The following is a 15,517-nucleotide window of genomic DNA, read 5'->3' as shown; positions in this document are numbered from 1 at the left end:
TTCCAAAATGGTGAACTTTGGCATTACCTTTTATAATATCTAAGGTTGTATCTTGATCATAGAGATCACAGATAAGGACGTGAATGGGGATGTAGCTCAGATGGTAGAGCGCTCGCTTAGCATGCGAGAGGTACGGGGATCGATACCCCGCATCTCCATCTTCAAATTCTTTTTCCCAATCCCAGTTCTCTTGACTTGGACCTCTTCTTTTGTCAAACCCCATCATAGGAAAAATGAGAAAAAGAACGATTGTTCGATGGGGCCATATGTTAGTGGCATACTGCTGAAGGAGAGGGAGAGGTCGAATCAGAGAGAAATCTGGTTGAGAGGAGATGCACAAAAGAAAACTAGAGAGTGGAAGAGAGAGATCATCCATCTCTTTTTCTTTTCAGGTCGATATACTTCTTTAGGAGCGAGCCTTGACCGAGAATGCCCGAACTCTTGACCATCTTTCTTTCATACAGATGTATGAAAAGTAGTGAAGTCTAGGTTTAAGACTTATGCGACATGCTATTAATAACATCAATAAGCATCAAAGGCTCTTTAGTTTGGGGCTATGGCCTACTTCTATGCCCAAAGTGACACCCAACAAGGTCGAAAAGTTCACTGAAAAAGTGCACACTTCTGAGGGTTTAGACTAGGATCATTGTACATGTTGGGTAATCGTAGGACAAAACATGTAGGAGGGGATGTAGCTCAGATGGTAGAGCGCTCGCTTAGCATGCGAGAGGTACGGGGATCGATACCCCGCATCTCCATTTTTATTAATTCCTGCTAAACAACAGGTCGAAAGCTTGGGGTCCCTTCAATTCATTCCCATTCCAGCCTATATATAATATACCTTCTTCTCTCTCTGTTTTCTTTTTTTACTTTGGGTTTTGAGAATGTAGAAGAGTTTAAAGCTACTACCTAGTTACCCATTACTGATTTTGATATCATCGTTTTACAGACTACTAAGAGTTTTTTTACAGACTACTAAGAGTTTTGACTCAAATCAAGTCAAAATCGAACTTCATGCAAATCTGTCAACTTGCCCAAACTCTTCTTAACTAAATGGCTAACATTGTTATATAAGCGGCCTATGTTAGTGTTACTATTAAAGTTGCTACTCATAAAGTAATCAACAAGGGTGAAGATAAATAATAAGATCATCCTTCGTTTAAAATGTGAATCTCAGAAACACCAACCACCACAAAATATAGCTGCAGAAGCACAACCTACAAACGCAAAGACGAAGCAGAAAAAGAAAAAGTTATTGGTTACCAACAACAAAAATGATCAAGTTCCAAAGACGAAGAGTTTACATGCCAAACAAAACTTGAAGCCAACAAGAGAAAACTTCATAATGGGTACGAAAGAATAAAGAAAAAGCAAAGAACCATATAGATAATTGAGTTTAAGGATCTTCCACCCAACTAATCGTTGTCAAGCTAAACCGAAGATCCAAAATGTGTGCCAACGCATAATGAAGGAGGTTCGAATTGCTTAAAGAATTCAAACACAAGTAGAGGTCGGGAACAAGACCTACGAAGAAGGGCGTTGTTGCTTCTCAGAGAAACTGCCATTGACTTTCTTTTACGTAGTTAAGATACTTGGGGTGATGTAATTAGATAATTGGATACAGAACTACGAGGGTACATAAGCAGCTTCACAATGACATGTTCAATGAAACAAAAATGACAACTTGTCTGAAAAAGTGGGACGAATGTAGGTTGGAATCTGGCGTGGACAACCTAGATTCAACCTACTCTCGAACTCCGCGTGAACACCTGGGATTCAATCCAGTATTTAAATAAGAGAAAAAGTGGGTTGAATCCTCCCAACACCTGGGGTTGAATCCAGTATGTAGGTTGGAAACGTTCACCGTGGGATTCCGACCTAGATTTGTCCTACTTTTTCGGGCATCTTATCATTTTTGTTTTGTTGATGAACATGTCATTGTGTTTTTCACCACAAATATGTAAAACAATTTTTCATTTATCATACAACCTGTATATATTACTCCATACTTCCTTAATAATCATACTATTAGCTTGTTCAAGTTCATTTATTTGAGTTCTCAAGTTGTAATCCTCCCAACACTATAGCTACATTTGGAACCAGAGAGTGTAAAAATTCCTCCACAGGTATTTTGTATTGCAAGGAGGAGCTAAAATATTAGCAGGCCGGGTTTAACTAATTATAAGGTTTAACTTAATAAGATTTAGTTGGAGTAATAAAAATGATATTGATTGGAGTAATAAGTGTTTCTTTAAGCTAACATGAAGGTCTAGTCTTAGAGGGTAGAAGTTATTTAGTGGGAGTAATAAAAATTGTATAAACTAATTGTATTGAGGGTTTTGTTCAAATGCTTATTGGAATAGTTAGTAGCATATGAAGTGAGATACTGGGACAAGGATACAAACATTCTTTAAACTTAGATATTAAGTGTTTTCTTGGTGTATATTTCAAGAAGGTTTTGCTCTTCGTATGATGTTTGATTATCGGTATGAATTTCTTCTTTTTTCTAGTAACATAGTGAGTGGACTTCTGTCTGGAACCTTTTACACAATCCGAACATAAATCACTGTAATTTGTCGTTCTATTTGTCGTTCTGTTTATATCAAGATGTGTATTGCATTGTACGTGCTATGTGTCTCAAATAGTAGACAGCTGATGAGGAACATTGGTCATACCGGTGTGCTATTTACTTAATCGAAAAAGTAACTCCGTTGCTAGTCATATCAATATATCTCACATTGTATATTGAAAGAAAAATGTGGCCGAAAATCTCGAAAAAAAGATTCGTAGAGACAATTCTTTCGTTGGTACCGCATGAAACTCTTAACTAATTAGTTCACCTTAGATCTATTGCGATTTGTTGTAGGTTTTCCTGTCACAATACGCATGTCATGTATGATGTATGTAACTTTACTACTACACCTTCCAACATTGTTGACAAATAAGTATTTGCCTTCAAATAATTTTGAATAAAATAGTCAATGAGGTCAATTGATAGTTGCTTAAATAAATATTTAGTTAATGATTTATCCAATATCCGAGTTAAGTCATGCCCTTCATATATTCATAATAAGTCACAGAATAAAAGAAGTTAGTATTATTTGTTAAAGCTTAAAGGTGATTCCAGGGTTGACCTAACTTAGAGATAGAATTTGAGGTGTATTCTATTCAGGAGTGTACTTTTTATGGTCGAACCGACTAAGATGCAACACTACTAATTATCTAATGAAATGATTGTACATAGAAAATTTTCTAAATGACATAATATCATTTGGATGCTTACAAAAATTCAAATACAACTACAATCTGTCCACCACCCTTTGTTGCAACGGTTGGACATCCCTCTTAAGCCAATGAAGTAGTTTGATCGAGTTTCGGTGAAAGTAGTTGTCATCAAGATTTATCCTATGTAATTTAGATTATAAATAATGTAAAAATTTGTCGGACTTTAAGTCTCTTCGTTGTCGGGTTTTAGAGCTCTTTCATTCTTGGTTTAAATTAGGCAGTTATCGTGTTTATTACATCTTCATGATGCATCAATGCCTTGTAACGACTGACATAAATCGTAGTCGAATTCTCATATTTTGCAGATTTAATTTAGTTATTTACTTTTAACTTTGTATAAGTTTTAATTAAATTGTTAAACTTAAAAAAGCAAAATACCTTTCTCAATGCAAATGTCCCTCCCACTCCTTAATGCACCTTCTTTTTAATGAAAATTCATTTTATTATTTAATTTTTATAATGGGCTACATTATTTTCCATTAAAAGGGCTACCATATGAACCAACTAGAAAAGACATTTGGGAGGTTACCTTGAACGGGCACGGGCTTTGTAAAACCCATGGTAATCATATAACTTCCCTCCCTGCTAGAAATACCAAAACCAAGTCTAAGCCCAGGTCCGGGCCCAATATTTAAGACCAAAACGAAGCCCAAAGTTGAAAGTCAAAAGAGAACCGGCTGAAAATTGAAATAAAGTAATGGTGTGTTTGGATGGCGGAATCATGAATCCGCGGATTCATGAGTCCTTGGGATTCATGATTCCACGAATTCATGAATCCAAGTAATATTTTTTGGCTTGTTTGGCAACTAAGAATCCTATGATTTATTATTATTTGAGTATTTTTAAACGTCTTTAGAAAAAATATGATTTTTGAAAAAAAATAATGATTTTGAAAAAAAATAATGATTTTGTAGAAGGAAATATTTTTTTGTTGATTTTAAGTTTGAAATTTAGGTTCATTAATCCAAAATCCTAGCAAATCCTAGGGGGTAGGGTGGGATTTTGGTCCAATACAAATTTTGGAATTAGGAATCCTTAGGATTCAAGAGTCCTAGGATTCTTGGTAGCCAAACAGACCAAGGATTCATGATTCCTACCAAATCCCACTTTTGATAGGAATCCTACTTAGGAATCCTACAACCAAACACACCATAAGGGCACTCCTTCCAAAAGCAACACACGCGCCTGCCACACGTTTTCATTTCCCGTCAGCAAAAGTTCACTTTCTCTCTCTCTCTCCTAATAAAATAGTAAACGGGAACGGTGACCTTTTTATAATCCGCGTGTCCCTTCAATTTAATAGTCCCCCCCCTACCCGCACCCACTGAACACACCTTCCCTCTGACTCTCTCTCTCTCTCTCTACTTTCTCTCTCTAAAATATCTGACCAAACAAATCTCAAAAGAGAAAGAACAGAAAGGATTTCCTTTCAAGAAGATCATAGGATGATTATGATCAGAGAAGAAGAAGAATCAGTAAAAAGTTTTATTAGATGAAGAGGTGTCAGAAACATATTTCCGATCGAAGTAGCACCGTCGGTGTTTGTGCTTCTTGTCTTCGTGATCGTCTTTTCATTCTAATCGCTGAACAATCAAAATTAAGATCACAATTTCTTCTTTCTGAAGAACAAGATCGTCGGAATTCTGATCCAATTCCACCTCCATTAATCTTTCCTCGTTCTGTTTCTCCTTATATTTGTCGTCGTAACGACGATTCTTCTTCCCGGCATCTTCATCGTCAATTAAGTGATCATAGATTCTTCAGTACTCCTCAAGTAGTTCCTACCTTCTCATCCACATCCGCCGTTGAAACCTCAACCACAACAATTAAGAAGAAGAAAAAAAGTAAGTTCAATCTTCTAGCAAATTTGTTCCGTTTTACAACTAGATTTAAGAAACGAGATAATCATCAAACTCCAGATCCTTCAGTTTCATCAATTTCTAGGGCAAATTTAACTGCATCTACTTCAAATTCATCTCCGATTTCATCCACCTGGTTCTCATCCTTCAACCATGGAAATCAGAAACACAATAAGCAATCACAATTACAATCTTCATCGAATTCTTCGATTCATCATCATAATCGGCGTTCATGCCGAGCTAGAGATCGAGGAATGTCTCCTTCATGTGAAGAAGAAGAAGATCAAGAATCTCCAATAGGAATAAGTGATTATCTATCAGAAACATCACCAGGACTGAGAAAATCAACGACGGCGCCGCCAGTGTCTCGTCGGAGAGGACAATCTCCGCACAGTCGGCATGTATCTGGAATGGCTTTTTGTTTGAGTCCTTTGGTCAGGGCAAGCCCTAATAATAATCACCGGAATCAGAAAGATATACCGGTGGGAATTTCAGGAGAGATTGGTAGGGTTTCGAATAATAAACCTAATCTTTCAACAGCAGCTTCGTTTTGTGCAAATAGATCGAGAAAGCTTACTCATTTTGGGAGGCATAATTACAATTCTTAGAATGAATGGTGATAATAGTTTTCCTCTTTTTGACGATTTTACCCTTGTATTCTTTTCTAATTTTTATATTTTCTTTTTAGGTTGAAATCTTCTTATTTGTGTTGGTAAGAAAATAAAATTACAATAATATAATAAAGTGTATAAAATTAGTCTCAATCTCCTCTTCCTTTCTTTCCTTGGTGTGTTTGTATTTTCTTCCCTGGTTTGAATATCATTGTGGAAGAATAGACCCATTCACTTTCTACACATTCTAATGATATCAAAAAACATAGATGTTAGATCTTCTTTTTCGTTTGTAATGTAAATATTTGAAGTTGTTTTGTTTGTTTCTGTAGCGAAGTAATTTTCTAAAATAATATTTAGTTATTTTGAAGATATATGAAGACTTGATTTTTATTAGATCAACGAGTGTCGATAATGAATAAATGTCGACATCCTTTCGCCCCAAAGAAATGTGATTGGTATATCGAAAATATAAGGGTTATTTCAAATCTTAGTGTTCTTGGATTAAGATCCATTTAGGTAGAGACTATAAAGATAAGATGCATGTAAGCTCATTTACTTTTGTTTAACAATAAAGTTTAGAAGATACAAAATGATGAAAAGGCTAAAAAAACAGTTGAAAATAAGAATTACTAGGATGAACCAGTCGATTTCACACCGGGAGATGGATGTTTCATCTTGGTCGTTCATCACTCACTGTCGCCCTTTGTCGATTGCTTTCTCTCGTTTGAGCCGTTTTTGCAATCTTCGGCATGTTAAAAAACTGAAAAAAAAAATAGAATACGTGATTATTAAGAGAAATTGGAGAACTTGATTTCCCTCTCTTGGGTGTGATTTTGGATACTTGCCCAATATTATACATGTTACTCCACATTCTTATCTAAATTCTCATTTGGCAGAATCATAATCAATTTAGTATAAGTAGTTTTAGAGTTGATTCCCAATCAACAATACTTTAATTCAATTTAGTACAATGATTTGAATGATTGATGCATGTCCATTTAGCTTGTAATTGAAAATCAAGATCCTATTAGTTTTTGTTCCCTCCATCCACAAGGTAATAGTTTTATGTTGGTTTTCCCCAAATAAAACTATTATCTTATGTTTTCTTTAGTTACAAGTTAATTGAATCAAGTAAAGAATGCCATCCCTTTTGTTTCTTGGAGTAGAAATGTTGCTTCACATATAATGAAAAGTAATGTTTTTTGTTTTTGTAAGATAATGTAAAGTAATAGGTGTTGTGGTTATCTTAACAACATCTATGAATATATTGTCTGTTTTTCTGTTGATTAAGGAAAACAAATCGAAATGATATCAAGTATTTTTGTAGGTATAGTATGTTCAGCAGTAGGTTTTTGAATAGATACAAAGAAGTAAATGACACCGACGATAAAATCAAAATCAGAGAAAAGAGAAGTAATATATGTGATGTTTTCTTCATGTCCCTGTAGATATATCTTACATTGGAACAAGTCAATGCTTGACCATGCCCATGGTACAACTCAATGTTAGAATATTTATCCAAGGAAATGAAGAACATCGATGACATATGAAACATCAATATTTAACTAATCGAGTACCATAAAATCAAAGGAGTCGACCACAATATTTGAAAAGTCTAATAGTCTGCTCAAACTATGTTTATAAAACGGTTGGTGTAATGAAATAACGGTTGTCTGCAACATCTTCTAAACTTCTTTTTTGTAGTTTTCTTAGATCTTTTTGTCTATTTTCCCAGTTTCTATCGATAAGATTTAAAACTTTCAACTTTAGATCAATTAGTGAATCTACTAAAAGAAATTCCTTTCACACCTCTTGTTCGAATACTTTTCTCTCTTTTTTTTGTTGAAGGGATATTTTCCTCTTGACAAAAGAAACTTTCTAAGTCAAATTATTTGGGTACCTAACATCAAATCACAATGTCTTCCAAAGACAAGTGCTTAAGGTAAGAGATGAATAGAAAATGACTTGTGGGCCGACTAATTATTAGCACTCAATTTCATATACCACTATATTTTGTTTTCTATCTTTCAACTTTTCTTTTTCAAAGGGAATTATGATACTATTAGTGATCCAAAACCTTCCAAGAATTAATTATCTACGGTATAAATTCTTCAAGAAATCTGGACAAGAAGTACAAGGTATTTTCAGCATGAGATGATTGAGACGGGAAATACATAATTATTAATTTTATTCACAAATGTGGATTCAGAAGGGGAGAATAGCTACGTCATTTTACTTGAGAGCATGTTTGGATAAATTCGAGTCTTTTATGTTGATGTGGTTAATCCTATATGTGAAAGTACCTACGAAGGTTCTATTTTTGTATCTACTCTGATAAGCCTAGAAAAGTGTTTATGCGGACGACGGTCTATTTTATGTTATAAACTTATAGTACAGTGAAAATAACGACCACTTTGGTAAGGAATATGGAAACGACAAAACTCCTCAATAACCCTATCCTAAAATAGGAACTCATAAAATAAAAATGGTTCCAATTCTTGTACTAAATTAGGCAAATCAGTATTAGGATAATGTGGAAAGACCCCTAATCAAATCTAGTTATGAACCTAATTCTAAACAAAAATCCTAAACAAAATTAGGTTAAAATATTCAGATATCCTCACCAAAGCCATTGAAAAGACATGGTAGTGGAATTATAGTTATAGGTGGTGGGTATAGGAGGTGAATGATAAAATAAATTGGTAGTGTATTTCTAGGTCAGCCCGGACACAAACCAAAATTAATGGAGTGCACAAAAATGGGGTGAGACTGAAGAAATGGGTGGGGCAGGTTTTATTTGCTCTAGTCAAAACTACATAAATAATGGGAACAAAAATAGGAGGTTCTGTTGAGGGGACACATTCCTAGTGGAGTGCCCTTTAGATACAAGTGCTGTTTCCACATAGAATATAATGAGCAGCTAATGCTGAATATTTCATTTCATCAAAGAAAAGACATGACATATTAACATGACATGACATCATTTCCCTAATGGCCCTCAACTTTGTGACCAGCTTCCTGCCTGACCCCCTATTTTACGGAAATACCAATATGGCCCCCTTCCGCTATAACACCGTCACTCTCTCTCCTCCATCATGTTTTCTCTCTCTGCCAAGTCATGCCACATCATCTGTTACGCCGGCAAGAGTCGCCGGCCGGCGACTTCAAACCTAAAAAAAAAAAAATTCTCTCTTCTTCTCTCTCTCTAAATTTTTTTTTTCTTTCTTCTCTCTCTCTAGAACTGTTAGATCTAGAGAGAGAGAGAAGATTCATCACGAACAGAGATCTGTTCGTGATGAATCTGTTCATCACGATCATCACGAACAGAGGTATGAATCTGTTCATCACGATCATCACGAACAGAGGTATGAATCTGTTCATCACGATCATCACGAACATCACGAACAGAGGTATGAATCTGTTCATCACGATCATACAGATTCATCACGAACAGATCTCTGTTCGTGATGAATCTTCTCTCTCTAGATCTAACAGTTCTAGAGAGAGAGAGAAGAAAGAAAAAAAATTTTAGAGAGAGAGAGGAAGAGAGAAAAAATATATATTTTTTTTTAGGTTTGAAGTCGCCGGCCGGGGACTCTCGCCGGAGAATGTGATGAGGTGGCGTAACAGATGATGTGACATGACTTGACAGAGAGAGAAAACATGATGGAGGAGAGAGATTGACGGTGTTATAACGGAATGGGACCATATGAGTATTTTTCGTAAAGTAGGGGGCCAGGCGGGAAGCTGGTCACAAAGTTGGGGGTCATTAAAAAAAACCCTTTTTTTATGTTAAAATTAGGAATCACACTGTGTCCATTTCTATATTTAGTTAGAAAGACAGGTTGAAGCTGCTTTTAGTCAAAAATTTAGAATATCTTTTAAGATTTTCTTTTGGTCATTGATGTTGGATTAATGGTATGTTTGGATAGAAAGATCCAAAGTAGGATTACGCGGAAAAATAGAGTTTGACGGAAATCTGAATTCTTTGGTCATTTGAGAAATGAAAATGGCACGAACTTTAAATTTTATGTACTTATTTTTCCTTGTTGAAGTAAATGCCAGCTTACGATTTTGTTGGATTTTGATTTGTCACAGCATAAAATCTAAAGAAAAATTTCACCAACTCATCTTCTTCCCCGTCTAACTTTCACTTTTTCTCACTTCTCTCTTTATGTTTTGTCAAGTTTGCAGCAACACCTAATCAATTCGACAACATAACGGGTAGGGGTAACTCACTTAAAGTTTGAATGTTGTGTGATTCTTTTATCGTATCTTGTTGATGTATCAATGTTATTTGTTATAACAGACCATCCTAGTCAACCTGTAAAAAGAAGAAGAGACAAAAAATGGTAGGGGTAATTTTGTAATTGCCTATGTTATAAAAAATTTCGTCTTCGACTTGCTCCTCCCTGAACGGCAGTCATTCTTCAGCCGAGAGATCAGTCCGGCGAACCAATCAGGTTAGCATAATCTTCAACTCTTCTCCTTCCACACTAGTCTGTTCATTCAAAGTTATTTATTCTACTCAATCTTCTTTTTTCTTGTGATAAACAAATGTTAGGGTTTTGCTGATTAATGTAATTTACTGCTTCCTTTTATGAATTATAGAATTAGATTAACTACGAATCGCCGAATGGGTATTTGACTGATCATCTCCATAATTTAGTACTTGTTTGGATATTAAGAACAAGTGAGAGGTCTGTCCCCGGATCTGAAATCTTCTCTCAGCTCTATCTCCCTCTACTGTGTTGGATCCGATTCAATTTCTTTCCCTCATTTCTTTGTTTTAAACTTTTGAATTTGTTTGTTTTTAGGGAATACAAGATTGTACTGTTGTTTATATGTATATGTATATTAGGGTTTACTCAGCAACTCTGAATTTTGTTGTTTGATTTAGTTCTACAATTCACTTTTCCCCGGTTCTTTCCTTCTTTTTCAATTCAGTTTACAAATTATCTTAAACCCAATTACGTTAGCAGTGATTAGGTTGAAATAATCCATGAAATATGATATGAAGTCGAATATTTGACACATTGGAAAGTGAAAAAGATAATGATGTGGGTAGCAGTACTTATAATGCTCTTGTGGATGCTTGTTTTTATGGGTTTGAAATCGGTTATACTAAAAAGGGTATTCAATTTCATAAATGAAAGTAATTTAGAACGGGATCAATATTGAGCAAGTAGGATGTTCTCGTGTAGTCACGAGGATGATCAAAGCTTCGGCAGGTTTAGAAATTGTGTCGAAAGGAACTTGATTGCCATGAAAATGGAGACTGAGACGGATATTTTCGTATCCCGTGCTTTGATTAATATGTGTAGGAAATGTTGGAGCATTGGTGATGCTCAAACTAGTTTTTCTGAGACGCCATAGAAGACTGTAGTCGGGTGTCATGCAATCATAGTTGGATTTGATCTTCATGGATTTTAGTGAGGAAGCTCTAAGTATGTAACTATGTATTACGAGATGCAAGAATCAGGTTTAAGAAAAATGGATAATTGTACGTACTCGATTATTATTTTAATATGTGCAAGATTGGCTTCAGTACAACATACTAAACAAGCTTACTGCATGCTTAGTCGGGCATGGCTAATACAGCTTTGGTTTATTTTGTAGTAAATGGGCAGTATTGGGAGATGCTCAATATGTTTTTGATTAGTTATGCACTAGGTTAGTTGTGATGTTGTTCTGGAATAAATTGAAGGTTAGTTGTTAATATGACACTAAATGCAAGTTAGTACTTAGTAGGTAGTTACTTATAGTTTGAGAAATTTTGTGCTTATATGTGGAATTTTCTCGTTGAGAGAAAAACGGTTTACGTCTATCACTCTATCTCTATTTGGGTTTTGTTTGTCTCGTATACATTGATAGATATTCCTTTAACTTGATTGTTCTCGAACAAGTGAATGAGTTACTTTTACTTTTATTTTCTGTTGGTGAATGTTTGTTTTGTTTAAAGTTTTTTCAGAAGTTACCATAACCAGATATTAAATCACGTTATGGAGAAGGTGCACGACTGTTGCTTCTCCTTAATGACAATGCCGGATCTCAAGACTGTTCTCATCTCCATTATTGTCATCTTTGTGCTTCGCATTTTTTTTGTTTTACGCCAAAATGGAAAGCCTCGTCAAACCATTCCTTCAAAACCTTTGAGCACCCTAATCGTCCTAGGTTCAGGTAAGCTCGTGAATCTATATTGATTTTATTTTAGTAGTTTCTTGTTTTATCTTAAACCATAATTAATATGGTCCTCATATGACGTAATCATGAAGGAGGTCATACTGCAGAAATGCTCAATCTCATCCGCGTGCTTCAAATGGACAGGTTTACTCCACGATTCTATATCGCAGCTGCTACTGATAATATGAGTCTTCAAAAAGCTGAGGCACTGGAAGCCTCTGTGGGTGATCAGGTATGTCATAAATATTACCTTTTCACCGTGGAACTGCCATTCTTTATTAAGTTAGCTTGTCTACGGAGTGAAGTTTTGGTTTCCAAGCTCTTTCCAATGATTGAAGAAATGAAAGGGATTTATCTTCCCCATCTTCGTATGTGCTTTGGTAGGGCGGGTATTTTTGACATCCTCGTGAAACAACTTCCACTTCTATAATCTACAGATGTATATACAACGTAGAAGGAATGCACGACAAAACATATAGAAACTACAATCACTAAAACAAAATTTAAATGTACAAATTTTACTTGACTTAAAATTAAATGCATAATTGACTTCTAATGGTCTGTAGGTTCCAAATTCCAACTTCCAAATAATGGTAGTGAGAAAAATAACTTTTCATGGTTAAAAAATGCTTCTTCCTTTATTGTTATGACTTAAAAGCAATTATGATGATGCTCCAAGGATAAATAGAATTTTTAATTTTTCCAAAACTGGTATCTGTAGAAATAACTTTTGTTAAATTGGTTGGAAAATGCAGACAGGTGCTGAGAAGGGAAAAGAGGCAGCTCAGTTCATGCAAATTTATCGAAGCCGCGAAGTAGGTCAATCATATGTTACATCTGTTGGTACAACGCTAATTGCTTTGGTTCATGCTCTTTCTTTAATGATAAAAATCAGGCCTCAAGTGGTATGGTCTCAATCCTAATTCCTATCATTTTGTTTACTTTGAATATAACTTCGCAATCATGATCGAACTAACTTCAAAATTTTCGGATTATTTAACAAGTGAGGCTATTCTTTCAGATCATATGCAATGGCCCCGGGACTTGTTTTCCTCTTTGTGTAATCGCAGTCCTTTTTAAGGTTGAAATACTTCTTTTCTTCTTTTATTAGAGTTTTAAATTTCCTAAGATGTATGTACGACGGAAACAAATATTTTGAAAAAATTACGTGAAGGGAAATATTATTGAATATTCTGCTATTTGTTATAGGTATTGGGGATTAGATGGTCATCCATCTTTTATGTTGAGAGTATTGCAAGAGTGAGGAGGCTCTCGTTAAGTGGATTGCTTCTTTACAAACTCCATCTTGCCGATCTCATATTTGTGCAATGGCCTCAACTGCAAAGACAATATCCCCGAACTCACTACGTCGGTTGTCTCATGTAGAATTCTATTAGCGGATACTGGTACATTTCTAAACTCCCCACGATTTCGGACCAACATATTTTTGTGATCACACCTTTTGTACACTGGAGTATCCCTTTTTGTTTCTTGAGAAGCCATATGTATACGTGTATGTACCAATGCAACGCATGTGCACACACATTTATCGTCGTATAGTTATGTGAACGTGCTGAACGAAAAAAACTAGCTCCCCAAACTAAAATGGCGTCAGACTCGAGCATTATGATTACTTGAACTACTAAAAACTCGATCGCAGTAAGCTGAGAGATCTTGTCTAACTCCCCATTTCATGAAGACTTCGCTTTGGACCACCTGAAAGCTTTTAAGCCGTTAAGTAAAAGCATCTCGACATGGATTTTAGTATTTCATTCTTCACTTGATTTGATGTATGAAGATAGTTTTAACTTGGTTTTGTGAAATAGACATATGTTTGTGGATCTATATCTTGGCATCTGGATTTTTAGGAATGAGCGGGTCGTAGTCATCTTTGAGCTTCTAGTGACTAGAATATAATTTTTTTTGTAATTCTGTAAGTGTGGACCGAATGCAAAACAATATCCGGTAATGTATTTAATATGTAATGTCTAGGCTTACTGCTTACATGCAACCAAGAGCACAAACATTGCAATGTGCAAGGTCAGGCATGAAGATGAATAAAATTCCTCTTTTTGGTCACAGAAATTAGAAGGAATAAGAATCAAGTTGCTTTTTTTATACAGTATAGGGCAAATCAGATCTATGATCACGGAAATCTAACTTCTTTTCTTGAAACAGGTCGTAAATCAACAAATTCTTTTTCGTGTGAACATGTCCAAGTCTGTCTGAAACGCTTCGCTGTCTTCAAAGGTTAGATCATCTTGTTATTGATGGAGGAGCCATAATTAATTTTTCTGGTGGAAGTTCTGAAGATGGTATTGTAGAGTAAGGCGTTCCTCGATGATACCCGGACATGAGAGACTATTTTTTTTACTCTATTTAGTTTAACTTCATTCGTCTAAATGAAGAATAGAGGTTATGAAGCATTGAAAGAAATCAAGAGTAATTTCATGTTCAAAATTTTACAATGTCCTCTTAACCCATATGTGTTATTAACATCTTTTCATAGTCAACGACCTTAACATTTCTTCGATTATCTTCGTTTTGTGTTCTTAGAGCAAGTCCAGCCCCAGCCGGCTGAGGCTCCTCCTTCAGTCGCCCCTAGGGGCGACTGAAGGGGTCCCCATGTGACCGTTGGGGTCCCCAACGGTCACATTGGGGACAGATCTGGCCGTTGGTTTATCCAACGACCAGATCTGTTTTGTTTTTTTTTTTTTTTTTTAAAATATTGAACAATTAAAAATAATTAAAAAATTAAAAATAACTTAAAAATCAAAATACATTTTTTGTAATTCTATTTAGTTTTAATTTTTTTTAAAAATTCTAGGAAAACATAAATATTAGTAATTAAAATACATCCCACCAAATGTCGGTCCCCGACTAAATTTTTTTTTCGAAAAATAGTTCAAACACGTATTTTATATATACATAAAATCACACACGTTTTTCGCACACCAACTAAAAGTGCACACACGCGTTTCCCACATGAACAAATTTTTGGCCTCAAGAGAGGCTGGGGGTGGAGCTGAATTTTAGAGGCTGAGCTGAGGCCAATAATTTTAGGTGAAAAAGTGGTTTTTTCGGCCTAAGACAGGATGGGATTGGACTTGCTCTTATTCTTATAAATAGAGCCCAAAAATATCAAGTTATCAGCTGCAGTTAGTTGCCCTGTTGGCATGATAAATAAGTGTGAGTTTGAATTTTCATACTAGGCGAATTCGCGGGACCAAAAACTGAAACAGAAACAGCAGCAGTCTGTTATCTCCCATGATCAGGAGAGAACCAGAAAGTTTTAGAGAGAGAGAGAAAACCTAGCATCCGGACCAGGGCCGGTCCTGAGTTTCTGGTGGCCCAAAGCGAACTCGAAAAATTTGGCCCCTAAAATATATGCAAATAATAATTTTTATTTCGAAATTGAATACACGACCAACATCCTATCATATTTATTACAATCGATAATATAACGTGTATAATATGCTAGATAACCGTATACCATATTTATTAAAAAACTCAAAATAATAACTCTTGTCTTGTGAGACTTTTTTCCACCAAAAAAAAAGTTTTTATTATTTGATT

The 15,517-nt window shown here is 35.3% G+C and overlaps 2 protein-coding genes and 2 non-coding genes across 9 annotated transcripts; all 4 read left to right on the top strand.

Annotated features, from left to right (window-relative positions):
- The first annotated feature begins 85 nt into the window (after positions 1-85).
- Positions 86-158, top strand: TRNAA-AGC (transfer RNA alanine (anticodon AGC)). The gene has a single exon. It is a non-coding gene; the product is annotated as a tRNA-Ala (tRNA).
- A 527-nt stretch (positions 159-685) lies between these two features.
- On the top strand, positions 686-758 carry TRNAA-AGC (transfer RNA alanine (anticodon AGC)). Its single transcript has one exon. It is a non-coding gene; the product is annotated as a tRNA-Ala (tRNA).
- Positions 759-3,706: 2,948 nt separating this feature from the next.
- On the top strand, positions 3,707-5,908 carry LOC147569787 (uncharacterized). The gene is made up of 2 exons (XM_086656305.1): positions 3,707-3,985; positions 4,442-5,908. Exon 2 carries the CDS (start codon positions 4,778-4,780, stop codon positions 5,750-5,752), a length of 975 nt encoding a protein of 324 aa, XP_086512431.1. The 5' UTR covers positions 3,707-3,985; positions 4,442-4,777; the 3' UTR covers positions 5,753-5,908.
- Positions 5,909-10,077: 4,169 nt separating this feature from the next.
- Positions 10,078-14,477, top strand: LOC147569786 (uncharacterized). Of its 6 annotated transcripts, none has more exons than XM_086656304.1 (8): positions 10,083-10,221; positions 10,963-11,164; positions 11,730-11,938; positions 12,034-12,173; positions 12,697-12,846; positions 12,963-13,022; positions 13,151-13,347; positions 14,120-14,477. In XM_086656304.1, the coding sequence occupies exons 3-7, from the start codon at positions 11,761-11,763 to the stop codon at positions 13,325-13,327; spliced, it is 705 nt and encodes a 234-aa protein (XP_086512430.1). In that variant the 5' UTR covers positions 10,083-10,221; positions 10,963-11,164; positions 11,730-11,760; the 3' UTR covers positions 13,328-13,347; positions 14,120-14,477. The 6 variants fall into 6 exon arrangements, with proteins under 6 accessions (XP_086512428.1, XP_086512430.1, XP_086512424.1 ...); XM_086656303.1 differs by having other exon boundaries at positions 10,173-10,221; positions 11,721-11,938; XM_086656302.1 differs by lacking the exon at positions 10,963-11,164 and having other exon boundaries at positions 10,078-10,221; positions 11,721-11,938.
- The last annotated feature ends 1,040 nt before the right edge of the window (positions 14,478-15,517 follow it).

Source organism: Eschscholzia californica, unplaced genomic scaffold (genome assembly GCF_041429995.1).
Source record: "Eschscholzia californica isolate CP2 unplaced genomic scaffold, dmEscCali1.0.p SCAF_1, whole genome shotgun sequence".
Taxonomy (NCBI): Eukaryota; Viridiplantae; Streptophyta; class Magnoliopsida; order Ranunculales; family Papaveraceae; genus Eschscholzia; species Eschscholzia californica.
This window is presented reverse-complemented; position numbering and strand designations above follow the sequence as displayed.